This window comes from Diceros bicornis, chromosome 18, assembly GCF_020826845.1.
Source record: "Diceros bicornis minor isolate mBicDic1 chromosome 18, mDicBic1.mat.cur, whole genome shotgun sequence".
In the NCBI taxonomy this organism is placed as follows: Eukaryota; Metazoa; Chordata; class Mammalia; order Perissodactyla; family Rhinocerotidae; genus Diceros; species Diceros bicornis.
In genome coordinates this window covers 62,161,994-62,188,250 of record NC_080757.1, presented here as the reverse complement: position 1 = coordinate 62,188,250, position 26,257 = coordinate 62,161,994, and the positions used below count along the sequence as shown (strand labels likewise).

Below are 26,257 nucleotides of genomic sequence, written 5' to 3'. Positions count from 1 at the left end.
GAATTGCTTGGTGTGGGGGAAAAACCCACATCAGAGTTGGTGTTGGAATTGGCATAGCAACAGATAACCAACACAGGCGGACATCACCAGCTATCACAGGGCTGCTGTCAGGATCACAAAGCAGCCAGCACGACGCTCACGAGTCAGAGATCAGTCCCGTGGCGGCTGTGGTCGGTGTCCTATTATTCTCCTCGAATGAGCACACACATTAATCGCAAGGTAGAAATCCTCAGTGCTCAGTAACCAGAGACCTGACGACACCAGAAAGACGACAGACTGTAGGCTGCCAGCAGACTTAGCCCTCTGCCATAAACAAGCACAAAACCTCGACAAAACATATAAACCAACCGTTGGCAAGGCAAGAGACCACAACCAAGGCTGGGCTACAGTCCCTCAGAGCAGGGAAGCCACGGGGCACCGCACTTCCCCTCTGCTTCCTCCCCAAAGGCACTTTCTAAACTGCAGCACAGAAAAATAGAGCCCAGGCAGACAGCAGCAGTCTTGCCAGGTGGAAGAAAAAAACATTTGCCACTACTGAGATGGCCAGTATTTGGGGACAGATGTTGGAGAAAAGGGAGTTGCTGAGAAGGAATCCCAAAATTCTGCACAAAGATCTTATTGGATCCTTGGGCAACCCCTAAGATGTGTGTGCAGAGCAAGATCCGGAAGCACCATCAGAGAGTAGCTGGGAGGCTGAGAGCTGAACAGAGTTCAGAGGTCACGTAATGCTGGGGAAGCACGGAGACGCGGGCCCAGCAAGAGGGGACTGAAAGGCCGTGCAGTAGGAGTAAGGAGCATGCTGCAGGAGGGGGGCTACGCTCCAGGAGAGGCAGAACGGAAGGAAACCCACCCCACCAGGGCCTCCCCGAGACAGGACAGAGAGCAGCACCAGGGAGTCACGGCCCGCCAGGCAGGCTCACCCCTCTTAAAGGGAAGGTCACCAGTAAGACAGTGACGCTAAAAGATACAACAAAAACATAACAGAGGAGATAGAATGAAAAAAATAGAAAAATAAGGAAAGATGAAAGAGAGAGAAAACAAACAAGATGGTAGCCTTCAACCAACCACATCAATAATCACAGTCAACATAAAGGGACATGTAGACTGAACAAAAGAATTATGATGCTAGGGCCAGCCTCGTGGCTTAGCGGTTAAGTGCGCACGCTCTGCTGATGGCGGCCCCGGGTTCGGATCCCGGGCGCGCATTGACGCACCGCTTCTCCGGCCATGCTGAGGGCGTGTCCCACATACAGCAACTAGAGGGATGTGCAGCTATGACATACAACTATCTACTGGGGCTTTGGGGGTAAAAATAAATAAATAAATAAAATCTTTAAAAAAAAAAAAAAGAATTATGATGCTAAACTATCTCCTTCCCACATAAATACTTATAGCACTTGTGATGGTCACTGTCACGTGTCAACCTGACTGGGTCATGGGGTGCCCAGACATTTGGTCAAACATTATTCTAGGTGTTATTATTTGAGGCCTCATCTCTCTGGGCCTCATTTTCCGACTCCATAAAACAAGGACAGTGGCAGGCAATTCCCAGGTGACATTAAAAATGCATTGTTTTAAGCCACTAAATTTTGGGGTACTCTGTTACATAGCTGTGACATTATGATTTGTAATAAGAAATATATACTTGCTTTTTGTCCATTTCTGGATGAAAGTGTGTTTTGTTATGTGAATGAGGTGACTTTTTTTTTGAAGCCCCAAAGGATGGATGTGTGGGTATTTTTCGATGAGATTAACATTTAAATCAGTGGACTGAGTAAACCAGACTTCCCTCCCTAATGTGGGTGGGCTTCATCCAATCAGTTGGAGGCCTGAAGAGAGCAAACAAGTTGACCTTCCCTCGAGTAAGAGGGTCTTCTTCTTGCCTTTGGACTCAAACTGAAACATGGGCTCTTCCTGAGTCTCAAGCCTGCCGGCTTTCATATGACACCATCAGCTCTCCTGGGTCTCCAGCTTGCCAACTCACCCTGAAGATCTGGGGAGTCACTAGCCTCCACAATCACACAAGCGAATTCCTTAGAATAAGTCTCTTCATATACACACACTCATCCTACTGCTTCTGTTTCTCTGAACCCTCATTCAGCACCAAACATTAATTTTCCAGAGCATTTTGGAAACTAACTACTAACATTTACATAAACCACTTCTTATAGAACAAGTTATATGCAGAACACCCAAAAGGCAGTTCAGTAAAACATCACACATGTCTCTGGAATCTGCTATAACTGGAGACAAAGGCTGAGCTGAACGTAATTAAATCATTCTTCCCAAACCACACATATTAATACCTGAAATAAAACTGAAGACTGTTAAAACACAGTACCCCAAGCACAGTGGAAAAGTCTGTTTCCATGGGAGCCACCAATTTGAAAGCAATCTATTAATAAAGCTGGCCACCTACAGACTGTTAAGATGTCATTTCCACCAACAGGCAAAGACAGCTTTGTTTTCTGAATAAACCTTAAGGAGTGAGTTTGTTTTCTCTGAAAGAAGCCTGTGATTCAGATTTATCATTGATCAAAACAGAGCTTTCCCCACAGCAAGTCCAAGTTAGTAAAGCTGTATTGTATCCGAATGTCACATAAAATGCAAAAACAAGCTTTTCTTGTCATCACTCCGGCTCTAATTATTCTTACTGGAAGATGTACGGTCAGAAAATAACCGAAAGGAAAACCGCTCTTTCCAAAATCAGAAACACTGTTGAGACTAAGAAAAAAATGAAAGCAGAAGATACTCTTTACCCATCAGCCCACTCTGTCATGGCCACCAGAAACACAGGTGGTCACCACATGCGCCATCGACAGGCGCTCAGGCCGTGCATAGTCATGGCTTGGTCTACCAACCTCCACTTCGCCACCTTGGGTTTCAGGAAGGTCAGGCCCAGCCGCTGCACAAGCTTCACCCCAAGTTTCCGGAGCAGGGTCTGGTTGCTGTCGGGGAGCCTGCAGCCATCCAGGCACGCAAGAACGGTGGCAGCTGTGAACAACAGCACATTCCGCTCAGTTTGGTGGCAAGGATTTTATATGATCTCCCAAACTGCACCATCTGTGTTGAACATCTACAACATTAAAACCACAGACAATTCTACAGGTCCCCTCAAATGCAGTGTGATGTCATAAATTTACACTGAACCCCTTAACTCTGTTTCATAAAGACCCCCTTCATCCCATGTCATTTACCAAGTGAGCTAGAGTCGAGCCTGCTCAACTTTCTCACTGTGAAGCATCAAACGCGGAGGCTGGTAGAACAAAGAGGAGCCCCAAGAGAGAGGGAGAAGCCTTTCTAAGTAAAGAGAACAGCTTATGCAAAGGCTTGGCAGGTAAAAGAACAGGTCAAGGATTACCGGAGATGTGCAAACGGATCTGGGATTCTTTGTGTTGTTTTGTTGTTGTCTCACTGGGCAGTCACACGGCATCAGGCAGGAAGGACTAGAGCGAGGCACGAGACTGCGGAATAGGGGAAGACCAGAAACCTGATGGGGAGGGTCTCTATAAGCAGGGAAATGGCGTGACCAGCTCTTCTGCTGCCAAGGCTGTTTGGGGGAACGAGGTGGGCATCAGGGGGAAGCCGAGGCCATGAAAGCACACAGGATGGCGTGTCGTGTGTGACAAGGAGGGCGGGATTTCAAGACAAGTTGTAAGAGCATCTGAATGATTTCCCAAAAGACCCAAACAGGCGCAGTGACTAACCTGGGAATAACTGACGGTAACTCAAAAGAGACCCGGGGCCACATGTGCAAGTCCAATGAGGACAAGATGTGCAGATGCTGAGCGGTTAGTGTTCATTTTCTCAGGTGTGATAATGACAGCAAGGTTATGTTTTTAAAGAGTCCCTATCTTTTAGAGACACCTATTGAAAGAGAAGCAGATGAAATGACAGGGTGTCTAGGTGGGCAGAGCAGCACAGAGGAAACAAGAGTGGCCGGAATTAAAAACCGGAAGCTTGTGATAGAACTATGCGAGTTCGTTATACCATTCTCCCTTCCTGTATACGTGTTTGAAATTTTCTACAATGAAAACTTTAAAAAAAATAGACTCAACTACTCAAATCTGATTTATACATCTTCTGAAACACAAAGCTCTAAGAAATTTCTCTTGGTCCAGGTAGTAAACCTCTCTGCAGCGAGAATCACTGTACTTATTTTCATAAATTGAAGTTCAATCTAAAATTAAGAGAATGAGGCAAAAAGCAAAAGATGTGGCTGTGGCTATAGGAAGAACACAGCGGGAGACCTCGGGGCTGTGTCGATGTCACCAAGTCCCCCAGGATCAAGTCCCGCCAGGCAAGGCGTCAGGAACCCAGACCTCCTGCACAAGACCTAAAAGTCAGATTATTAAAACACACATGCACACACAAAACAAACAAAAACCAAAGAGCTACGATAGTGTCCAAATATAGCAAATTCCAGATTCTTGTACCTACGAATAAAATGTTAAGGAGACACACGTGATCATGCACAGGGCAAACTCACAGCACACAACACACCCTCTGCCACAAATAACTCTTACCATAGGGTAAACAGTCTTCACGTTTTCCATGCTTAAATATTTGTGCCTGAAAAAAAAAAATTCTATTAAAATGTTGCAAATACATTTACAAATTTAAAACATAAATTATCAAAACAATTCACTGCATCTTCCAGAATTTTTATTCTAAACAGTCACCCCCAAATAACAAGAGAACAGTTTCTGTACATGATAAAGAAAGGGATTACAAGAGACTGGAGGGGAATCTTAAAAGGAAGCAACGAAAAATTGAGGCAACAAGAAAGCGCAGTTCACATGGAGGGTGGAGACTTCCCTGCTGACCAGGCCCAAGCTGAAGTTAAGGGCATTAGCCTCTAAGGAGGAGAGCAAAGCATCTCTCTGGGTGTTTTAATTCCTGTGTATAAATAAAGATACCAAAGGATAAAAGTTACAAGTCGAAGCATCTCATGCAAAGGTGAAGAACCCAAGCATTCCTTCCTAGTCAGCAAACGAGAAGAGCACACATCCGCCCCTCCAGTGGGGCCCGGCAGCGCTGGTCACCTGGACCCATGGGACTGACGCCCACAGGTCACTTCCCATGTAACCAATGACCACCTCCAAATTCGCAGACCTTGAGACCCCTGAATTCTCAACTTGAAATCTTATCCTCCGCTTTCAAGTCTGGAAGACAAATGGGACAATTCACACAGCATCCAAGCCCCTTAAAGAGAGAATCCTAGCACTGAGCACTTCTAAGAAACAGCTAAAAAATTTGTTTTCCTTCAAAAATAGTATTTACTCAGCATGGTAAGAAGTGCCTCTGAAGGTACGTGGCCCCATCTTCTCCAGAGCCCCCCATCCCCGACACCAGGTCCTGACAGTCCGGGAGCTGCTCAGCTGAGGTGAAGGGGACTTCCCAAACACCCTGGTCCATAGTACTTCATGCAGAGACTAGCCACCCGTCCAGCCCTGGGCCTGTGCAGCGTCAATGCTCCGAGGTAGGCCAGGGACATCACAACACACAAGTCACAGTGCAATGTCCCAGAAAGGGACCCTACGGCTCCACTGCCTTTCCCAGCACACGTCATGCAGCCTTGTCTTGTCAGCTCCCTTCACAAACCTGGAATCACTCTGTAAAATACTCTGCAAAGCCCCTCAGCAGAAGTCACGCTCTTCTGCTCTTTCTCCCCCGTTCAAGCCCAAAAACCTTGAACCCACCACTCCAGATCAGGAAGTTCAGAACACTTCCTTCATTCTACCGCCTTCAGTGCCCCTACACTATCACCACAGAAGGAGCCATCCCTACAACGTGCGAGGTGCTGACAAATGGCCAGACAGGACCCGCATTCTCACAGGCCACATTTGAGATGCACTCATTTCATGGCTTAGAAAACCAGTCCCAAGACACTGAAAATCTGTGTCTTTATAATTTGGGTTTATGATAAGGGGGAAGTCACCTGGATCCCCTAGCTTCTTCCTGGTGAATTTCTAAAGGAGTCAGGGAGATGGCTTGGTGGAAAGGAAGGAGGAAATTGTCCTGCAGCTGGGTGAGTCTGGGCATAACGTGAGCACCAGGATGAGGCGCCCTACAGCCCTCGGCACCTCCCCACCCACCCACCCACCCTCCTGCAGCAAGTGACCATGAGAGTGGGCTCCATCTGAGCTAAAAGGGAGGAGCAGTCTGGCCATCAGCCTCCTGCCTCCCAACTGCCATGACAGGCCCAGTACACTGGCACAGAAGGACAGATACCTAACCTGGTGGCCATGAGATAGCCTAGGACCAAGAGTAAGAAGAGTGGGCCACACCGTGTGGCCCAGCTACCGCCCAGAGCAGTAGTGGCAATGCTCTCACACCAGCCACTCTTCCCTTCAGCTCTGCCACTGCAGGCCCCCGGGAGCTCCACATGTCCACCTGGCAGCACACCTGGAGCCAGGCCAGGTTTTCAAACATGGACTAGGATGGTTCAGACCCTGACAACAAAGCTTATAGGACAGACACTTCTAACTTTAAAAAAACTATATGTCAAAGTTCATAAGAATAATCTGGCAGTGACTGTTCCAGCTCTGAATTGCTATATGCACAAATCATGTGACAGAGAACCCCTGCCAAGGACAGGGGCTTTGCTGAGGATCCCACTTCACCTCCAAGCAGAAGACACCAGGTAGCAGAGCTAAGGAGGGGGTGCCAGTGGCCCTTCCCTCAGGGCTGACATGTCCCAGGTCATGGCAACAACGTGCCCTGCAGAGACACACCTGCATGTCCAGGGACACCCTCCTCCCCTCTGTTCTCAGGGCACAAGGCCATCCACACAGCAGTGCCTCTTCACACAATGACAACTGGTACCATACAAAAAACATCTGAAAACATTGTAAGTCCACAAGTTATAAAAACCATTCAGGTTTCAAGCGATGATTGAAAGTGCTATTCAGTAACCGTACACTCAAATAAAAACACAAATAAATGTCTTAATATAAAAATAACTGCTAACATAAATTTTGCCAAATTTTCTAAAATTGCAAAACACACTCAAATTATGCCAATAGCTCTCGATGACAGTGAAGTGGAAAATACCACCCTGAAGATTTACTCTCAGCTGCTGAAGCATCAGAATCACTATTACAGGCTCTAAACCCTGCCCACCAAAACACTCTGCACCCAGTCAGGAGTCAGCCAGAGAAGAGGCTGTGCCACCATGCACCTGCACAGCGTGCAGACACAGTCTGGATTAACACACCCAAATTCACATTTAAGTGCTACTGAACTCAAAATACCTACTACGTGTTTTCTTCCAATGGATACTGAAATCAGAATTACCAACATGTGGGGAATAACGAAATTTTCTTTTGTTTTAAAAAGAAGTCCTCAACATGGCTCAATGATTAGGCAGAATACATGCTGAAGTATTTAGAGCCAGTACAATGATTTAATTTAAAACGGTTCAACAACACAAACAGGTGTTTATATATACATGTATATATGTGTGCATGTGCGTACATGTATGCACACACACATACATTTTATTTTATAAAAATAAAATCAGGAATGCAGGGACTTCACAAGAGATCCTACAGAAATTAAAAGGATAATAAAGGAATTTTATAAACAACTTTATGACAACAAATTAGACAACTCAAAGGAAATGGACAAATTCCAAGAAAGACACAAATCAGCAAAAATGACTGAAGAAGAAATAGAAAATTTAAATACAACTGTATCAGGGAAAGCAATTTAATTAGTAATTTAGAATCTTCCCACAAAGAAAACCCTAGGCCTACATGGCTTCACTAATGAATTCTAGCAAGTATTTAAGGAAAAAACAATACCATCCTACACAAACTTTAAGAAAACAGAGAAAAGAACACTTTCCAGCTAATTGTATGAGGCCAGTACGAGCCTGATACAAAAGCCAAAGACATCAGAAGAAAACTACAGATCAATATCCCTCATGAATGTACACATAAAAACCTTAACCAAGGATCAGCAAGCTGAATCCAGGAACATAGTAAATAGATTTTACCTGATGACCAAATGAGTTTATCCCCTATTTGCAAGGAATGCAAGGCTGGTTTAACATCCAAAACTCAATTAATGTAATGCACATATTAACAGAATAGAGGACAAAAAACATATGATCATCTCAATAAAGGCAGAAAAAGCATTTGACAAAATCCAACACCCATCCATGATAAAACTCTCAATCAACCAGGAACAGGAGGGAACTTCCTCAACATGATAAACAGCACCTATGAACACCCACAACTAGCATCATATTTAATGTAAAAGACTAAATGCTTTCTCCTAAATCCAATAGCAAGAAATCTCAACAAATTTTCAATGGGGCAGTGAGAGGATACTCCAGACTAGACCCTGGGTGGCTATAGGAGAAGGAGGAGTCAGCTTGCCCAGATGACCCTAGAGGGGCTCCAGAGTCAGCAGAAACATGGAGCAAAATCTTCCAGAAGAGTAGAAGGGGGTCTCAGCAATAAACAGAATATATTAGAAGTAGGCTATTATTAAGGACTGATGAAGAAAAGAAAAAGATAAGCAAACTACAGGAAAATCAAAACTGTACAAATTATGGTCCATACATGAAACAAAAATATGGCAGGATTTTGATCAATGGGAATGTCAGAAAGTAGAATCCAACTGACATTAACACCAGGCACAATACCTTCATAAGGACACTGGGACTGCAGAACAGAAAATGAAACCCCTGCCATGAGCAGCATTATTCATAATAATATAAATGCTGTTGATTCTAAAAATTACAAGCTAATAATTCTAAACAAAGCATAAGACTTTAGTAAGGGTACAGAACAGAATGCAAATGTTATCAACTCAGATAACATACAAGTGAAGGCACAGCTAGCTGAGAGGTCCCAGCCCCAACGACACCCCCTTAAGAAAGGAGGTGGGGTCAGGAGATCCTGCTGGGAGGGCATGGCAGAGGAAATGGAGGTCTGTCAGGTACTACAGCTACAAAGGTAACCAACCACGAGAGCTCCTGGCAACAGTGACATCACCAGCAAAGCTGGGACACAGCAGCAGTGGTATAAAATACTAGCCAAGCCAGCAAGTCAACAGATGAAACTGTGTGCGAAGCCGGGGGGGGGGGCAAGAAGCACGTTATGTAGAGAGGGCAGCAATCACCCTCCGAACAGAGCGAGCTGTCTCTGCGGAGAGGAGCTGCACTGACAAAGCAGGGAAAGGGACTGGCATTTTTTCATTACAAATCCCCTGAATTGCTTGATCAATCAATCTCTAATCAAGTGTAGAATAAAAATTTTTTCATACTCTACCTACTGAATCTGCTGAGGGACCCTCCAGAGATGTAGGACAGAGAAGCACTAGACCAACAGGGTGCCGGGGGAAACACTGGGCCTTCCCTGGCTTTAGAACCACGCAGACCACCATGGACCACCTGTGTGACTGGCAGGAATCTGAATCTCAGTCTCCTCAGTATATAAAATGGGGGCAATGACATTCTATTTTATTGAGCCACTTTGAAAATAAAATGCAAATGAACATAAAATGCATTCACCAAGGAGATCAGAAATGTTTCCTACCAAGCAAATATAGATACATCCTTTTGTTTGTCTGAAAACTATTTTCCTTTAAGATCTATTGCCTAGGTATAATTTACACGAAATACAAAATTAATTTACTCCACGTAAATTCAAATATGGCCAATTTAACACACTTTAGACAGAAGTCATCCATTTACAGAACAAACACTTACTGAGCAGAAGCACTGGGTTCCTTCCTTTCAGGGACTTAGAGTTTGGGAGAGAGCCAGGAAGCACCAAAATACCCATTTACGATTCCGTGGGATAAGCGGTATGACGGAAACCCACATAACCTGCACTGAGACGCCAGTCACGCGGGGGGTGGGGGTGGGGGGTGGGACACGACGGTGTTCAGAAAAACACTTCACAAAGAAGCTATCACTTCAGCCAGCTCTCACTGGGGAAACGCAGGCCATCGATTAAGAGAAGGCAGGACACAAAACAGGACGTGAACACACAGCTGGTTCTGCGGGAGCATCAGATCTGTGGGGAGAAAGCCAGGACAGACACTGGACAGGCACCTCTGGGCCAGTTCAGAACGGCATCAGACTGAGGGTGACCGTCACCCACTTAGTCCAGGCAATCCCAGTTGACGCTGTGGCCCAGCTTAATTACGAACAGAGCCTCCTTTTACTCTCAGATATGCAGTTTGGATAAAACTATATGGTCACCCTATGTGGCAGGTTCTCTGACATGCCTCCCACCCAGAGCTGGGGTCTGTGGGGACTATGCTCCCCTCCCGCAGACCAGTGGGTTTCCAGCCGCTTCAACCAGCAGAGCCTGGCAGAAGCGATGTTCTGACTTCCAAGCCCAGGCACCGTCTGCCGGGGCCTCTTGGCCACATGCTGTCCCGACACTACCCCTTGGGACACTCCCTCTAGGAACCCAGCTGCCTCGCTGGGAGAATCCAGCCATGTACGTGCAGAGGTGCCATGTAGGTGCCACAGTCGACAGGTCTGGCACTTCAAGTCGCTCCCGCTGTGTGGGCTTCTCAGCCGAGGCCCCTGGCATCAGGGGCAGGGACAAGCTACCCGCTGCACTCCGGCCTGTCAAGTGCCACAGAATCCACACGCATGAACAACGGCTGCTGTGTGAACCACAGACTTTGGGGTGGGTTGTTAGCCGCAGATAACTCTCTACTTAGGAACCATGAGAGGGACTGAAATTTCACTTTGTAGGCAAGGGTGCCACTGTCTAATCCTGGACGGCAGTGACATATTAGATTCTACCTTGACAGACATTACACTGGCAGAGGACACACAGAGGGAGAGGAAAACTAAAAACTGAGGACTTTGAAGGAGGCTCCTGTAAAGTCCAGGTAAGCTGAGAACACCAACGAGGGCAGAAGACCTGCAGGGGAAGGAAGGATGGACACAAGCAGTCAGGACACAGGACTGACAGCACTCGGCACTGGTTAAAGGGCTCTTTGGTCTCCTTCACTAACTAAATAGTAAAAATTTACAATACTACAAAATGCCAAAAACGCTCTCACATACGAGCATCGTTAACCTGCCAAATTCTTTACAAAGTCTGAATAAGAGAACAAAGTGGTGACAAGTTCCCAAGTCAGTGAGTGTTGTTCCTCTGACAACTGGCACTGACACAGCCCCACCACTGGGCCCAGGCAGACATGACAGGCCCCTGCCCAAAGATGCCCGGCTCAGACTCCAGCAGTCCCCACCCCACTCAGAAGGGGCCAGCACTGAGGCCCAGCAGCCAGCCACCGTCTGGACTAAGGAGGAACCAACATCCCATCTTTTTATGGGTCCAAGATGAGTTCTTTTTATCCCTGCACTTTTCCCGACCTTGAATCCCCCAGGATAACCCATGGCCTCTGCACATGTGAGGAGAAGAGTCACAGGGGTTACTAACTCTCCCAGGACAGCCTCAGGAGGGTAACGGGGGTGAAAACGAAGGAACAAAAATCAATGAAGACAAGGGCTTTGTTTTGTTTGTTGGTCTGTTTTTCCACATAAAAATGGTGCCATCTTCACTGCCCTTCACTCCTGAGACCACGTGGTCCAGTCAGGTGCAAACGGAGGACAGTGAACCTCAGCAATGGGTGCAAGTGGCCGGAGAGAAACGCTCTGGTCTGACAGTCTCGAGTGTTCATCAGCCAAGCCACAAAATGGGAGGTGCAGCCCACTTTTCACGGAAGCACAAAACATGGACCAACTGAAAACTACCTGCTGCAAGCATGTACTTCACACAAGCAAGCACACCACACAGACGAGAGAAGACACCAACACGCAACTGAGGACAAATGACTGTCAGGTCTGTTTTTGTTGTTCTGGAAACTAGCACAGCTCAAGGTGCAAACAAAATGAGTTTCTTAATAATCATTCTAAACCACCACACCTTTCAATTGCTACCCACCCAAGCTTGCTTTTCTGCAACGTGCAAACCAGCTTCCCCTCCTCGGGGCATGTTCTCCGAGCCCGTGACTCACAGGCTGTCAGCTGCTGGGGAGCAAGTCCACCCGGCTGCCAAGCAGGAGATGCTGGTCTGAGGCTCCCTAAAGGCACGAAGTGAAGGCCAAGAAAAGCAGTTCCACCCCATGCCCTGGGAGAAAGGTCCCCCACACCACACCAGCTCAGGTGTGCTCACCAGCGCCCAGGAATTCTCATGCGAGCTGGTGAGTGCCGTTGGTCCCCAGTCCCTCAGGAAGACATGACATACACACTGGCAAGCAGACAGCAGCTCCGGCAGAGTGCACTCCCCCTCCTGTACTCCTGAGTCTTGTCCCAATGCTAAGGAGCGGTACCATGGCCACCATGAGTTGTGCCACACACAAAGGGGACAAAATGTGAACAGAAAGGACTGTCAGCACCGACACAACCTGTACTAGGCTTGACACCACTCGGAGCTCGGCCCACATTCCTCACCTGCACCGCAGCAAGCCCCCAGAGCCACACTTTTTGTGGAAGGCAGCAAAGCTGAAGCGGCTCTGCATCCTTTAGGTAACACCCGAAGGTACTGGACAGAGGAACTCATAGCTCACACACTCGAAGCTCCCCCTTCCAGCAGTTCAGAGGAAAAGAACCCTCCTACGAGCACATGGCTAGAATCAGAGCGTCTGCTGGTTTGCAAAAACAAAGCTGAGGCCTGCCACCTCCCCAAGAAATAACACTAAACTGAAACTGGACTGGGGCGTAGTAAGAAATATAGAAGAACTGTCCTGAAGGCAAGCCCCCTGCTGTGCTCCAGAACCAGGCCCCGTGGAGGGGGTGCCGCGCCCTCCAAAGAGGGCCAGCTGGCCAGACCAGAGGCACCTTCAGCCCCCATAAGAAGCAAAACATCTTTTCTCTCAAGAGCGTGCCTGGTTTAGCCCCTTAAGATTGCAGACATTAAGGGGAAAAAGAGGAATTTCCCAAAGCAGAAAATTTAATTGTTGAAATTAAGTTGAATTAAGCCATGTTGAAAACATGGCTGGGATAAACGACTGATTAGAATCAGCTAGGACTCAGAACGAAAACAATACAATTTCTGATAAAATAAATTTGTGTCAAATAAATTATAAAGAATTTTAAGAATACAAATACGTAAACAAAAATTAACTTCATAAAGAAACGTTTAAGATTAGTAGTTACCAGAGGGGAAAGCGGGTGGTGGGCAAAAGGGGTAAGGGGACACATACGTATGGTAACAGATAAAAACTAGACTATTGGTAGTGAGCACGATGCAGTCTATACAAAAACTGAAATATAATCATGTACACCTGAAATTACACAATGTTATAAACCAATATGACCTCGATAAAATAATAATAAAAAAAAGAATTTCCTCTCAAAAAAAAAAAATGTTTAAATGAACACAATAATCACATCTAGCTTTTATCTTCCCATAATGTGCTACACCTTTACCTAACCTTACAATGAAAGGTGAATGCAAATCGAAACCCCAACCATAAACCCACACCTCCAGGGGAAGGGGAGAGCCCCGAGCACAGCTTCTGTGTCCTCCTCTGTACGATGAGACTACACAGCACACACGGAAGAACCTAGAAGATGCCAGACAATGGTGACTTCCTGTCTTTATCATTTCCAGGCATAATTTCTATGCTGTTTAATCAATCTGCTCATAACAATGTGTCTACTATGATTATTAATCATCCAGCTTTTTCAAATGTTCAAATAGCCCGCATAGTAACCACAAACCTAACAGCAACTGTACTAAGATTCTCGCTTAAATAACTGCTTCTCAAGTCCTTGCGTCTGGGCTGCTCTGTCTTGCACTATTCTGAGGTGCCTAGTTTTCAGGACATGGGACATGACAGAAGACAGGGCTCCAGTTCCGGGGGGCCACCCCGGGTGTGGGCCCGCCCACCTCACGAGAACTCTGTCAGACTCATAACCTAGGAACCACCACACAAAGGTAAAATGCTACAAGTGGCTTTCAATTACCCACTTTGTAAAAACTTCAAACACTAAAGAGCTAAAGATCTGAACGCTCTCCCTTACAAGGGTTGGAATCAATTTGTAACAGCCACGATGACGCTGCCACACTACAACCTCTGTGACTGGAAAAGAAAACCCGTGGACAGGAAAGACTTGTAGGAAATGGGAAAACACAAGCATCGTCTTAGAGACACCCACAATTAGTAAAATGCCAGTCCCTCCCAAATATGTCTTTGTTATGACCACTTTCTTCAATTGCCAATAATTAGTGGATAAACATAATCGTTTCTCAATCAGTCAAGTACCAAAAGATATTGATCGCACATCTCCTATTTGCCTAATGTAGTGAGGTATGAGATGCAAAAGGCACAATTTCTGCCACAGAGAACTAGAAACAAACGAGCCAACATGAAATCTGTACAGTCCCCGCCAGAGCAGAGCAGCCATAAGCTCAGAGCAGCAGGAGAGACTGCCGGGGACTTAGCACCCACAGGGGAATGTCCCAAGCAGGGCTGGTGTCAGGCTTGGCTCAGGAAGGGGCCTGGGTTTTTCCACATGCAGGGAGGGGTGGCACTCTGGCCCTGAGCCCAGCAGGAGGAGGGGGTCCCCAGCCAGGAGGCCCCCTCCCCTCCGAGTTGAAGTGAGACAAGGAGACACCGGTAGGGAGAGCGGGCACAACTCGCCCAGGGACTAGACAGCACAGAGCTGAGCCCCCCACAGAGCTGAGCCCACTGTCAGGACCCAGCTTCCACGGGGCTGCGGCCTGACAGTGCTGCAGACCAGTGGAAACAAGCACAGGACCAAAGACACCCACGGTAGGGAACCGCCTGCCCTCAAACCACCAAGACAAGCCCACTCACTGCATAGTGACTCCTTCGACCCCTTTGGAGGAGACCACTGGAGACCCAGCTCCGCTATCTGGCCCACACGCCTCAGTGCTCACCCATTCCCCACTGACACGGTGTCAGCAGCATGCCTGGGCGTGCCGCCAGGACCCAGGGCACACCCAAGGAAGCACCAGCACAGAGCTCAGCACCCTGGCCTCATGGAACAGGAGAACAACACGACTGTCCCCCCTTGGCCTCGCCCTGCCTAGCACTCAGCACCAGTCGGAGGGCTGTAGGAAACATCTCTGCAGGCTGTCTGCTCTCTGGCTCTGCCTCCCCCCTGTTCCTGAGGCCTTTTGCCAACCGTTTCTCCCGGGCGGCAATGCTGGAGGGCACAGAGACAGAGCGCGGCTGTAGCTGAAGACCCAGAGGGGACTGTCATAGACTGGGCCGGCTCCCATCTGGAGAGAGCACACATGCAGGCAGAGAGCCACGCTCTAGGCCAAGGACCTCTGGGACAGGGTGGAGGATGGGCCATGGAGGGGACAGCCAGGTGAGCACCAACCCAGGACAGGAGGGCCGTGCCCAGAAGACATCTCAGAGCCACCTCCCCCGGCGACGGGGCTCAGGCGCCCGAGCACCCTCGCTTGCTGCTGGGCCCTGGCCACACAGGCTGAGGGAAAAGTGACAGAATAACAGATGCGACTCTAGACGTGTGGAGTAGAAGCACAACCAGCACACAGAACCCGGGCTCTAGAACTGGGAGAGAAACCAGAAACTAAGGTCAAGTGTGAATCGGGGGAGCCATGCCAGCCGCCCGCAGACAGAGCCTGAGGGACACCTGCGTTAGAGGGAAGGGCGAGGGCAGCCTGGTACCAGGCACCTGAGAACGCCGCTGAGGGGCGGGTGGGAGCCGTGAGGCTCTCCGACGGCCTGCAGTAGAGGCCACAGACCAGGCCTGACAGGAAGGACACCGGCCACATGGCTCCACACCAGCCAAGTGCACAGCTCTCTGTGTCTGTCCTCTCCTCTAAGAGGCAAGGCCCCTTCCCCTCTGAGCACGGGCCCAGGCCGGGCGGCCTGTGAGCGAGCGCACACCTGCCCAGCAGGACACATCGCCTCGTCACACAGCAGGTGTATGAACCAGGCCCGCCGGGGAATTAAAGGCGTGCCACACACCATGCAGGTTTCAGCGAGACTCGAGCCAGGGCTGCCACCCCATGTAAATGCTGAGTTACGTGAAACAAGACAGTATGCGAGCCGGCTGCTCAGCCTCTTTCTTCAAACCCACAAGGAAACTGAAGGCACCTATTTCACCTGAATTCTGCAGGAGCGCATCAACATGACAGAAATGCAAAGATTCTGAAAAATGTACACATTCAAATGGTTTTTACCATATTTTCCTCCACCCAAAATCCTGCAGGTGCTAGGACTAAAAAGCCCAATTTGGATAATTTGTCCTCTGGACAACCTGAACCTTACATGAAACCATGCGGTTCTACCCTCCAACGAATACTAAAGGAAAAGAAAGCAAAGCCTATCTGAGAAATGTTCTGGATGATCAAGTGGCCTCTGTTCATCTTCAAATGGCATGACATGCACTAATTAGCCTTCACACCACCCTCTGAGGTAAGAGGTTTGTTATTTCCCTCTCCAGCTGGGGAGCACAGAGCAAGGTACTTCACCTCTGCCTCGGGTCACAGGTGTTGCCACAGCGCGTCCCGAGGCCCAGGACTGGCCCATCCATCGGCCTCCATTGCAGCAGCAAAGCGCCCTGGGGCAGAGCCAACCATAGCATCTGGAGTCGGGATGCAGTGAGGGCAGTCTGCTCGACAGCGCTCCTACCTGGGCACCAGAGTCCTTCTAGTCACTTCAACTATGCCCAAAACCAGAGCAGCCTCGGCACGTCTCCTGTGTGCACTCAGGCCCAGGCGTGGGAGGGCGGTGCTGGCTGTCTGCTACTTACCTGGCTTTTATTTATCCTTTAACAAGATGTGTGCTTTTGTCAAAGACAAAGTGAGTACAAGCAGCTTCACTGTGAAGGGGCAATGCGATCATAACAGCCAGTAAACAGAAGAGTGTTTTATTGCCACTGATCACACTTTCACACCTGAAGAAGCCCGTCTTAGCAACAGAAGGGCCTGCTCACCTCCCAGCCATCATGGGAAACGTGACAGGGAGAAGCTGCACCACCTCAGTCGATAGAACCTTCCGTCTGGGTGGTAGACACCAAGCCGGCACAACCAGGAAGCAGGCTGAGGTGTAGTACACTCACACGACAACCCTCTGCAATTTCTAATATTGTGTATTCCTTCCTTGAATTTCCTCAGTTTGCATTAATCCTAATGCTTAAGGTGGGACTAAACCAAAGGGTGTTCTAAAGAGGCAAAGGGGCCTTCCAGTGACATGAAGTTGCCAAACACTTGTTTCCCCTCACTAGAGTTAAAAATCATCGCTGCGAGAGGAACGTGCTTCAGGGAAGAAACACTCAAAGCCCAGTTTCGACAGTACTTGTTACGAGTTCACCTGTTTCGCCTAAGCCACACTAATGAACAGGTGGATAAAAATAAAGCCAAGTGCATCAAAGGAAGCAGATGAGATCCTGAAGCACAATACACTCGCAAGTTTCATCATGCACAGCGGACGCCCAGCCTCTGCTATTCAGGTCTGACGAGCCTGTGGTGAAACTCGCTCCCGCTCAGGAGAGCCCAGCGCCCAACACAGCTTCCTCCTGCCCAGCGGGCAGCAGCAAGGAGACGAAATGGCTCCTTCAAAGAAAGAAAAGGAAACAAGACACATGACTCCAGAAAGACCTAGGTCTTCCTGAGGAAACACTGGGTTTCAGAAGGCTCCAGAAGGGATGCGCCTGGCCCTGGGAGCCTTGGAGGGGGCTGGGCCCTGCGGGCCATTGCTTCACAGCAGTCTCACTCACTCACTTCCCGGGATTCGGCTGCTGCGTCAGGCGATTGCTCACTCTCGCTGAGGGCACACCTCTAGACAGCTCTGAGGTGCCACGTGCCTCAGTGCCCGGCTGGGGGAGGGCGCACCTGCCTCGGGCTTTGCCAACAAATGGGCAGGGGCTTGAAGCCATCGGGAAAATCTTTTTATTCCTCAGGAGGAACAGAAAAAAGAGAGAATTCTTCTCCTCCTCAGTGTGGAATGTGGAGACATCAAAATAAAAAGACATGCCCACTCCTGGCTGGTTCAGTTCTGCTGGAAGGAAAGCCACCTACTCCCACAGGAGTAGGCAGGAGAACGGGTGGTGAGCTGGCCCATCGGAACACCAGGTTTGCTGTTTAACTCGTGTGCCTCCCACTTGGGAAAAAGAAACAGAAAACTTGGGAACAACCTAGAGACAAGGAACAAGACAATCAAAAACGTAAAAATGGCCCTGTGGGCACAGTAACTGCAGAACTAGACAAAAGTGGCTCCTCGACCTTCTCAAGCCAAGAAGTGCATCAGAGCCCTGAGACCTGGAGCCTAGGGATGAGGAAGCCAGTGGGGCACCCTTGCTGGTGGCTGGAGTGTGCAGGCCACGGCTGTCTCTCCCAGGGAACCTGCCTCCCGCCACCAGAGCGGGCAGAGGCCATGCAGGCGGGCCTCAACTGCCTGCAGGTTTCCGGGGCGCTCACAGCTGGCTCCAGCCCACAGTCTGGGCACCCTGGTGACTCAGCTGCCCTGACGAGAATGCAGCAATGGCCCCTGAAGGGCAGCTGCAGGAGACCCTGGGAGCCTGTCAAGCATGCAGATTCCTGACTGGGCAAAGAAGGTCTACAAGAGGACCAAAACCCCAGAAGCAAGCTAGGTGGAAAGGGCCCACCCCTCCCGAAGCAGCGCCCACGCTCGCGCAGGTCTAATATCCACCCTGCGGGGCCACAGTGGACTGACAGCTCCAGCTATATTTTGTAAGACCTTCCACTTGTTTCTCCATGACCTAAGACTCCTCAGTCTGACTCATGGCAAACAATTAAGAATCCACTTACACCCAAACCTTCAAATAAACCATCTCAACCCCACCTACCCAACCTTCACCAGAATCACCTAAAACATAGACACATTCCCCCAGGACCCCTGCAATCATAAGTCTGCGACCCGTGCCTCCTGCACCACTCCGCTCCACACCCGGCACCCTTCCAGGCCAGCCTCACCTTGCAGTGTCCTCCATCACAGCAAATACAATGAAAATCACAACACAATCTTCTTTAGGCAGTACCCCCCCCAAATGCAAGGAGAGCCACCCGGGGGCATGGGCTGTGCCTCTGCACAAGCTGACACCCACATTCCACCAACACAACAGGTGTGCAGCCCATACGAAAATTTCTAAAGACCTAAGAAATAGAAAAATATTTAAATTACAGTATTGTTAAATTTTTTTAAAAACCTATTGTTATATATCAAAGGGAACTGAAAATATATGCTCAAAAAATACCTAGAGGGGCCGGCCCCATGGCTTAGTGGTTAGGTGCGTGCGCTCCGCTGCTGGCGGCCCAAGTTCGGATGCCGGGCACGCACCGACGCACCGCTTCTCTGGCCATGCTGAGGCCGCGTCCCACATACAGCAACTAGAAGGATGTGCAGCTATGACATACAACTATCTACTAGGGCTTTGGGGGAAAAATAAATAAATAAAAAAATTAAAAAAAAAAATACTTAGACATGAAAGTTCAGATTAGCATTATTCAACACAGCAAAGAATACCCACACAATGGAATATTACCTGGCCATAAAAAGGAACGATTTACTGACATACCTTAACGTGGATGAACCTTGAAAACACACTAAATGAAAGAAGCCAGACACAAAAGGCCACACATTGTATGACTCCATTTACATGAAATGTCCAGAACAAGCAAATGCAGAGAGACAGAAAGTAGATTAGTGGTTGCCAGGGGCTGGGGGAGGGGCATGGGGAATGAGAGCTAATGGGTGTGGGGTTTCCTTTAAGGGTAATGAGAACATTCTGGAAGCAGATAGTGGTGATGGCTGTACAACCTTGTTCATATACAAAATAATCACTGATTTATACACTTTAAAAGGGTGAATTACTTATGCTGCGTGAATGATATCTCAATCTTTAAAAAACCACTGTATAGCATACCACATTTATTTACAGAACGGAAGGAAGCATAAAAAAACAGATATTACCTCAACAGACTACAAGAATTCAGGAAATGTTTTATTTTTCCACGTTTCTTTTTAGAATGTCTTAAAATATTCTCATCATTTGAATGACAATCCCTCCTGAAGACAACAGCAACATGAATGGGAAGAAACAGATGACAAGAATATTTCTAAGAGAAAGCCCAGGCTGTCAATTCCCCAAGTGCCCAAGGCCGAGCATTCAGGGAGAGAGGGCTTTCCCAGGGGCCCAGCCTGGGAGCTCCTCAGCACTCGCGACAGGCCCAGCTGCCATCTCCTCTCCTCTCACATCCTGCACCCACTGCCCTGGGCCACCACACCATCAGCCCTACTTTCCACTGGCCCTCCTGGCCTTCACACCTCGTCAGAACCTGCAAGAGCCAAGGAAAGCAGAGGCGACGACACCCAAGAATATGACATCACGCTAAGTCATGGGCTCAAATGCCTCATTTAACTGCAGTCCAAAATGCCCTGCTATCCTGAAAGTGGGCCATCAGCCTCTACAGCTTCAGAGACAAGGATAAGAACCAAGGCTCGCCCACCGCAGTTAAAGAGCATGGAGGAGGCGCAGTGCCCCCAACAACCAAGGACCATGAGGGCCACGGCAGGCTGTTCACTCCCCCGAGGAAGTGGAGGGCTGACCCGCGAGTTCAGAGAGCTTCATAGCACAGGCAGCCTCCCCTCTTGCGAGAAACTTATATTAGATCTTTCCTCCTTGTTAGCACCAGAAAAGGCAACTCCACAGACCAGCAGAGAAGGTCTTCAGGAAAGGGTGGGCACGAGGCATGAACCAGCACTCTGGGTGGGCACCGTCTGTGTTTAACACAGTTGTTACAAACACCCTAACCTGAGTATCTGAACAAAAGCAAATCTCAAATCACCTGCCTTACTTCACTGGAGCTGGTTCCAATCACTACACACTGTAAGACAACTAAGCAGCAGGAAACTCAGGAGGACGCACCCCTGCCTGCCGGGCCAGCAGACCCGGCTCCGCAGGCACTACTGCCCCCTGGTGGCAGCGCGCAAGGCCGGCTCGGCCCATCTTCACTGGAGCAGAAAGCCCAGCGCTGACTATCCGACGCCAGCACTGGATGGTTAGGTAGAGCTGAAAGCCACGGAAAAAAGAGCCTGTGTTCACTGTGCTACCAGGGTCAAATCTCTCTACCTACGTTCCAACTACTTCATAATGGAGTCGAAGGTAAACAGAACTTGTCCCCACTGTTTCAACAGTCCCACAAGCTGATTGCTGCCTGTTCTCCTCCGCTGGGGCAGTGTTTACCAGGGCCTGCAGCGTGCCGTCCATGGCAATGACCCCCTCGATGGTCTGGAAGGAGGAACGGGCCAAGGTGCACAGGCTCCAGTCCAGGAAACCCGCCATCTTCTTCTGCTTGACGTCAGGCCGTGTGACAAACCTGTCAGAAGGGAACAAACAGGTGACAGCTCAACCAAGGCCCCAAAACACGAGAACTCGCCCCTTCCCGGCCCACCGTGTCCTCCTGTTGAGATGAGTCTCCACGCCGGGACGTTTGGCCCCTGCATGAGGAATTATGTCCTCCTCTGGGACAGACATCCTACACCACTCCCCCATCCAAGAAACGAAGACCCTGCCCAGACTGTTGCCCTCGGGTGGCAGTTCCCCAACACAACCTCTCTGACGTCAAGGCACAGGCCCTACCGCCCCATCTCCTCCCTCCTGGGACCCCATTCATCCTGACGCCCTGAAGGACCACCCTTACCCATCCCCACCACTGCCCAGGAGCCCCACCGATGCCCACTCCTTGGTCCAAGTCTGTCCCCCTTCACCTCCGGATGCCGTGCCCCCACATGCAAGGCCTGGCCCAACAGCAGACTCCTGGGACCTCTCCCTGCATCTCCATGGGTCTCCCTTCCCTCATCCTCTCCACCTGCCTGCACAGCCCCACACAGAGCTCTGGCTGGTGCCCAAGGCCCCAAATCCCCATTCCAGGCGTCTGCTGAGCTCTGGGCCTTTGCCGACCCTCCTCTACACCTGGTCTGGGCTGGCAGTCGTCCTCCAGCTCCCACAACAAAGCCTGGTCCCCCTTTGCTCCTCTCCAGTCAGTCCACACACCAGGCCCCCAGCTCTCTGACTCGGGCTCAGGCTGAGTCCCTGCCGTCCTGGGGGAGCTTGCACTCTGGGAGCAGAAACACAGGAAACAAGCAGACAGCAGCTTGTTGTTTGGAAGGAAAGGAAGCAGCTGAGTGAGGGGAGGGTGGCAGGCAGTGCAGCCTCAAGAGAGACACAGGGACAACCTCCCAAAGGGACATGTGACCAGAGGACGTGGAGAAAAAGGCCACAAAGCACCTCACGAGCTGTAAGGACCTCACTCCCCTCAGCTGCCCCGCAGAGAACACACTTGGGGAGGGGCTGGGTACTAACATCGGGGAAACACTCTCGTTTCAAGGGTACTCCCACTTCTTCCCCAAGTTCACACCAGGCCAGGGCTCGCCTGGGAGCAGCGTCCGGAGTGGTTCCGGCACCCTCCTCAGCGTCCCTGCAGGAATCTCTTGTCCTGACCAGAAGCCCTCCTCCTATAGAGCCCCGCTTCTCCTCAGAATAGTGGCCGCCAGTGCGGTTACTAGACTTCAGGAAAGCACAAGGTCTCTAAGACAGAGAAAAGGAAACAAAAGTCCCAAGATGGTCCTCCTGCCCCTGGACCAGGGTGCACACCAGGACGTCGTGGTCACCGAGGATTTTTATCAAACTTTAGGAGGCCAGTTACAAAGGCAAACGCACATGCCCTCCCCAAGAAGCTGTGTTTCAGCCAATCTGGGAAGGGTACCCAGGAATTTCATTTAAAATCTGCACCTCAGGGGTCGGCCCAGTGGCATAGTGGTTAAGTTCACGCACTCCACTTGGGTGGTCCGGGGTTCGCAGGTTCAAATCCCAGGCACGGACCAACGCACCACTCATCAACCCATGCTATGGCAACATCCCACATACAAAATAGAGGAAGATGGGCACAGATGTTAGCTCAGGGCCAATCTTCCTCACTAAAAAAATAATAATAAAAAAATATAAAATCTGCACCTCAGCATGATTATCAAAAATGGATGATTGATAATATATACCCTATCTCGATGTCCTTGATCCTATTTAAAACCCCTTGATCCTGAGGGGCCAGGGGAGGAGAGCCACACCCACAGGGACCTGATCCTCAGCATGACCTCCGACCTCAGCTTAGAGGCTGAAGACAACAGGTGGCCAGCACTCATCGAGCACCACGTGCAGGCCCAGTGCCCGTGGCACGGCTGCCCGCTGGACAGGCAAGAGCACAGGCACGGAGTGTCTGCCCCTCCCCTCTGGACAATTCTGTGCATCTTGAAGATGCAGCTGGAACCTTCGCCTCCTGGTCCCTCCTCTCCCACCCTTCCCCAGAGCCCCCCCCCTCTGCAGGCAGCCAGGTTCCCTGCCAGGGGCCTGGAGGCCGCAGCACTGGCACAGGGGCACAGTGTTCTGTGCGCAGCACGTGTCAGCTGACATCCGTTCCTGAACAAAATCACACAAGTGAGTTCCCACACTGAGGTACAAACCTAAGGCTCCTTTGAAAAATTTAAGCAAGTAGGTTACTCTATATTTTGTATTTCTCTCATTTAAAAAAGGAATATATATTCATAGCAGAGGTCCAAAAATACAGATAAGCAAAAATGGGAAAAGTATCTATCCCATAGAAATACCAGATTTACAGAAATGGGACCCTTCTACACACTCTGAAAGATCTTTGAATCCAACGCTTCCTCCCGTTAGGAGAAATTACATCACAGGCTTCATCCACTTGAAATATCGAGCTCAGCTAAAGCACGTAGGTATTTTAGAGGTCCCACTGTCCTCTCTCACGAGAACAGCTCTAAGAAAGATCAGTAAAACCTTAACTACAGGGACTAGATGGATCAGAGGGACAAAGGAGGCCTAGGCAAAACATTCGTGGCGCAGAAGGCTGCTCGGACCCTCATTGGTACTGTTACCACACCCTGCTGTTTAACTGAGCAAAATGGTATAAGAGAAACAGCACAGGTGAAGTGACAAACCCTGTTCTGAGTGAGAACTTACTGTGTGTGTGTTTTTAAAGAGCATCACAAATTAATGGAAAAGTGAAACATTCACAAAATGGTACCAGAACAACTAGTTACTTGGGGGAAAAATCTACTGTATATCCTAAACCAAAAGAAATTCCAAATGGGCTGATAATTCCATATTAAACAATAAAAAACTAGAAAAATATACATGACTATTTGTAAAATCTCTTAATAGGGTAAGACTTCAAGCTTAAAAGTAAAAATAACTAGGGGTCAGCCCAGTGGCCTAGTAGTTAAGCTCGGCGGGCTCCACTTTGGTGGCCTGGCTTCGGTTCCCAGGCACAGACCTAAACCACTTGTCAGCCGTGCTGTGGCAGCGGCCCACATGCAAAACAGAGGAAGACTGGCAACACTTATTAATTCAGGGCCAATCTCCCTCAAGCAAAAAGAGGGAGATGGCTCTTTTTGGCTACAGATGTTAGCTCAGTATGAATCTTCCTCAGCAAAAGAACGAAAAAGTAAAAATAACTAACTAAATAAAAGGAAAAAAAATTACTGTTTTGACATTAAAATTAAAACTTTAGTCCAAAGAAGAAAGTAAAAGGCCACTAACCACCTGGGAGAAATATAAGCCACCCTAAAGCTGCAGGCTAATGTCCTTCACACAAAGCGCTCATGCTAGTAGAGACGAGAAGGCACCAAGAAACGCACGAACATTAGAAGTCAGGACACAAAGGGGGATATATAATGCCTAAAAAAAGACTGAAGCGTTAAAACTCACCAACAATATTAGTAATGAACAATACAATACACAATCCAATTAGAAGAAGGGGGTTGTTCTTAAGGCTGCCCAGTGCACCAAGGCCCTGAGACAGGGGCCCTGTGGCAGCAGAACTCCCCAGAACCTGCTCCAGAGAGCCCCCTGGCGATGTTCTTGTGTCCTGGGACTCAATAAGTCCACCTCTAGGGGCCTATCCCAAGGAAATAATCCCAAATACCAAAACGAGTTTATACCCAAAGCTAGTCATTACATCATTGCTTATAAGAGGATGGAAGTAAGGAAGCTGATCAAAGTACCTAAAAACAGTGGAATATAAGGGAGGCATTTAATCAACAGTAATGTGAAATAAAGTGAAAAAGCAGGATGCTAACTCAATGAGATTGTGCTGTGCATATTCAATGTAATAACAGTACAGAAAAAGACAAAAGAAACACTACATATATACTGCATATTTGAACTACAAATGCGATTTTCTATGTTCAAAAATTTCCAACCTCTCCACATGGAGCATACCTTGCTTTTATAATGAGACAAAAATATCTGCTTTTCAAAATTAATGTAATCAATAAGAATGACGACATACTTTTCCACTGAAGCACTTCTATCAAGGAATACTCGTATGGAAATGTCTTGTCATCAATGTTAACATCTTCGAGAGTTACATGAAATGCAGCCGATACCGGTTCTGTTCACAAAGGGAAACTGCAGGTGGTAAAGGGGAAAGCATTCACACCTGCCAGCACAGTGGGCAAGACAGGCAACTCCTCCATGAAATGCCAGACTGGGGACAATGCTGCACATGACCCATGACCTTAGTGTAACAACCCACCAAAAACGGCTGAGAAATATGCGAATCAGAACCCGGCGCACGTCTGCGACGTGCTATGAGGTGGGTTAACCTAGGACAGCTCTAAGACCTCTTCCAATCGCAGCATCCGCCCATTCTAGAACACTCGGAGAGAAACACTACACAGCACAGGGCTGCATCTACAGCCTGCAAACCAGCTGGAACATTCTCAACGCGCTGAAAACCAGCCCCAACCATGAGAAGTGCTTGCTGGTCCTGACCACTAGATGGTGCGGGAGAGTCCCGCCAGCCCTTGAGCCATTGGTCCCCACGCCACCCGGGGTCTCTGGTGGTCACCTTTCCTCGAGGACACCAGAGAGGGAATAAAGGTTCAGGGCTTCGCCCCCCCACCCCACCCCCAAAGGCACGATGCTCCATGAAGTGAAGCTCAGCATAACTCTACGGAAAACCTCAGTTACCGCTGGAAAAAAAAAAAACATATTATTTTTCATTTAACAAATTTGGCCAACATTTGTAAGACCGCACACAGTGTTGGTAAATATAGGGAAAAGGTGACTTTCAACTTGTTCAACCTTTCTAGTAACTGAATTTAAAACTCCTAAAATGCTCATTCCACTTCTAGGAATTCACCTCTAAGAATCAATCAGAACGGTACAAAGCTTCATGCAGAAATGTTCGTGATAGTTTTAATTGTACTGACAAATTGGCAGGGCAGCAGT

The 26,257-nt window shown here is 48.8% G+C and overlaps 1 protein-coding gene across 7 annotated transcripts in view; it reads right to left on the bottom strand.

Annotated features, from left to right (window-relative positions):
- The window catches only part of TBCD (tubulin folding cofactor D), a 203,592-nt gene that overhangs the window by 153,835 nt on the left and 23,500 nt on the right, over window positions 1–26,257 (bottom strand). For all 7 annotated transcript variants that reach the window (XM_058561977.1, XM_058561973.1, XM_058561974.1 and 4 more), the window contains 3 exons: window positions 21,194–21,326; window positions 4,527–4,572; window positions 2,862–2,994 (listed from right to left, as the gene is read on the bottom strand). In XM_058561977.1, coding sequence (XP_058417960.1) covers window positions 2,862–2,994; window positions 4,527–4,572; window positions 21,194–21,326 — 312 coding nt within the window. The remainder of the gene's footprint in view (window positions 1–2,861; window positions 2,995–4,526; window positions 4,573–21,193; window positions 21,327–26,257) is intronic.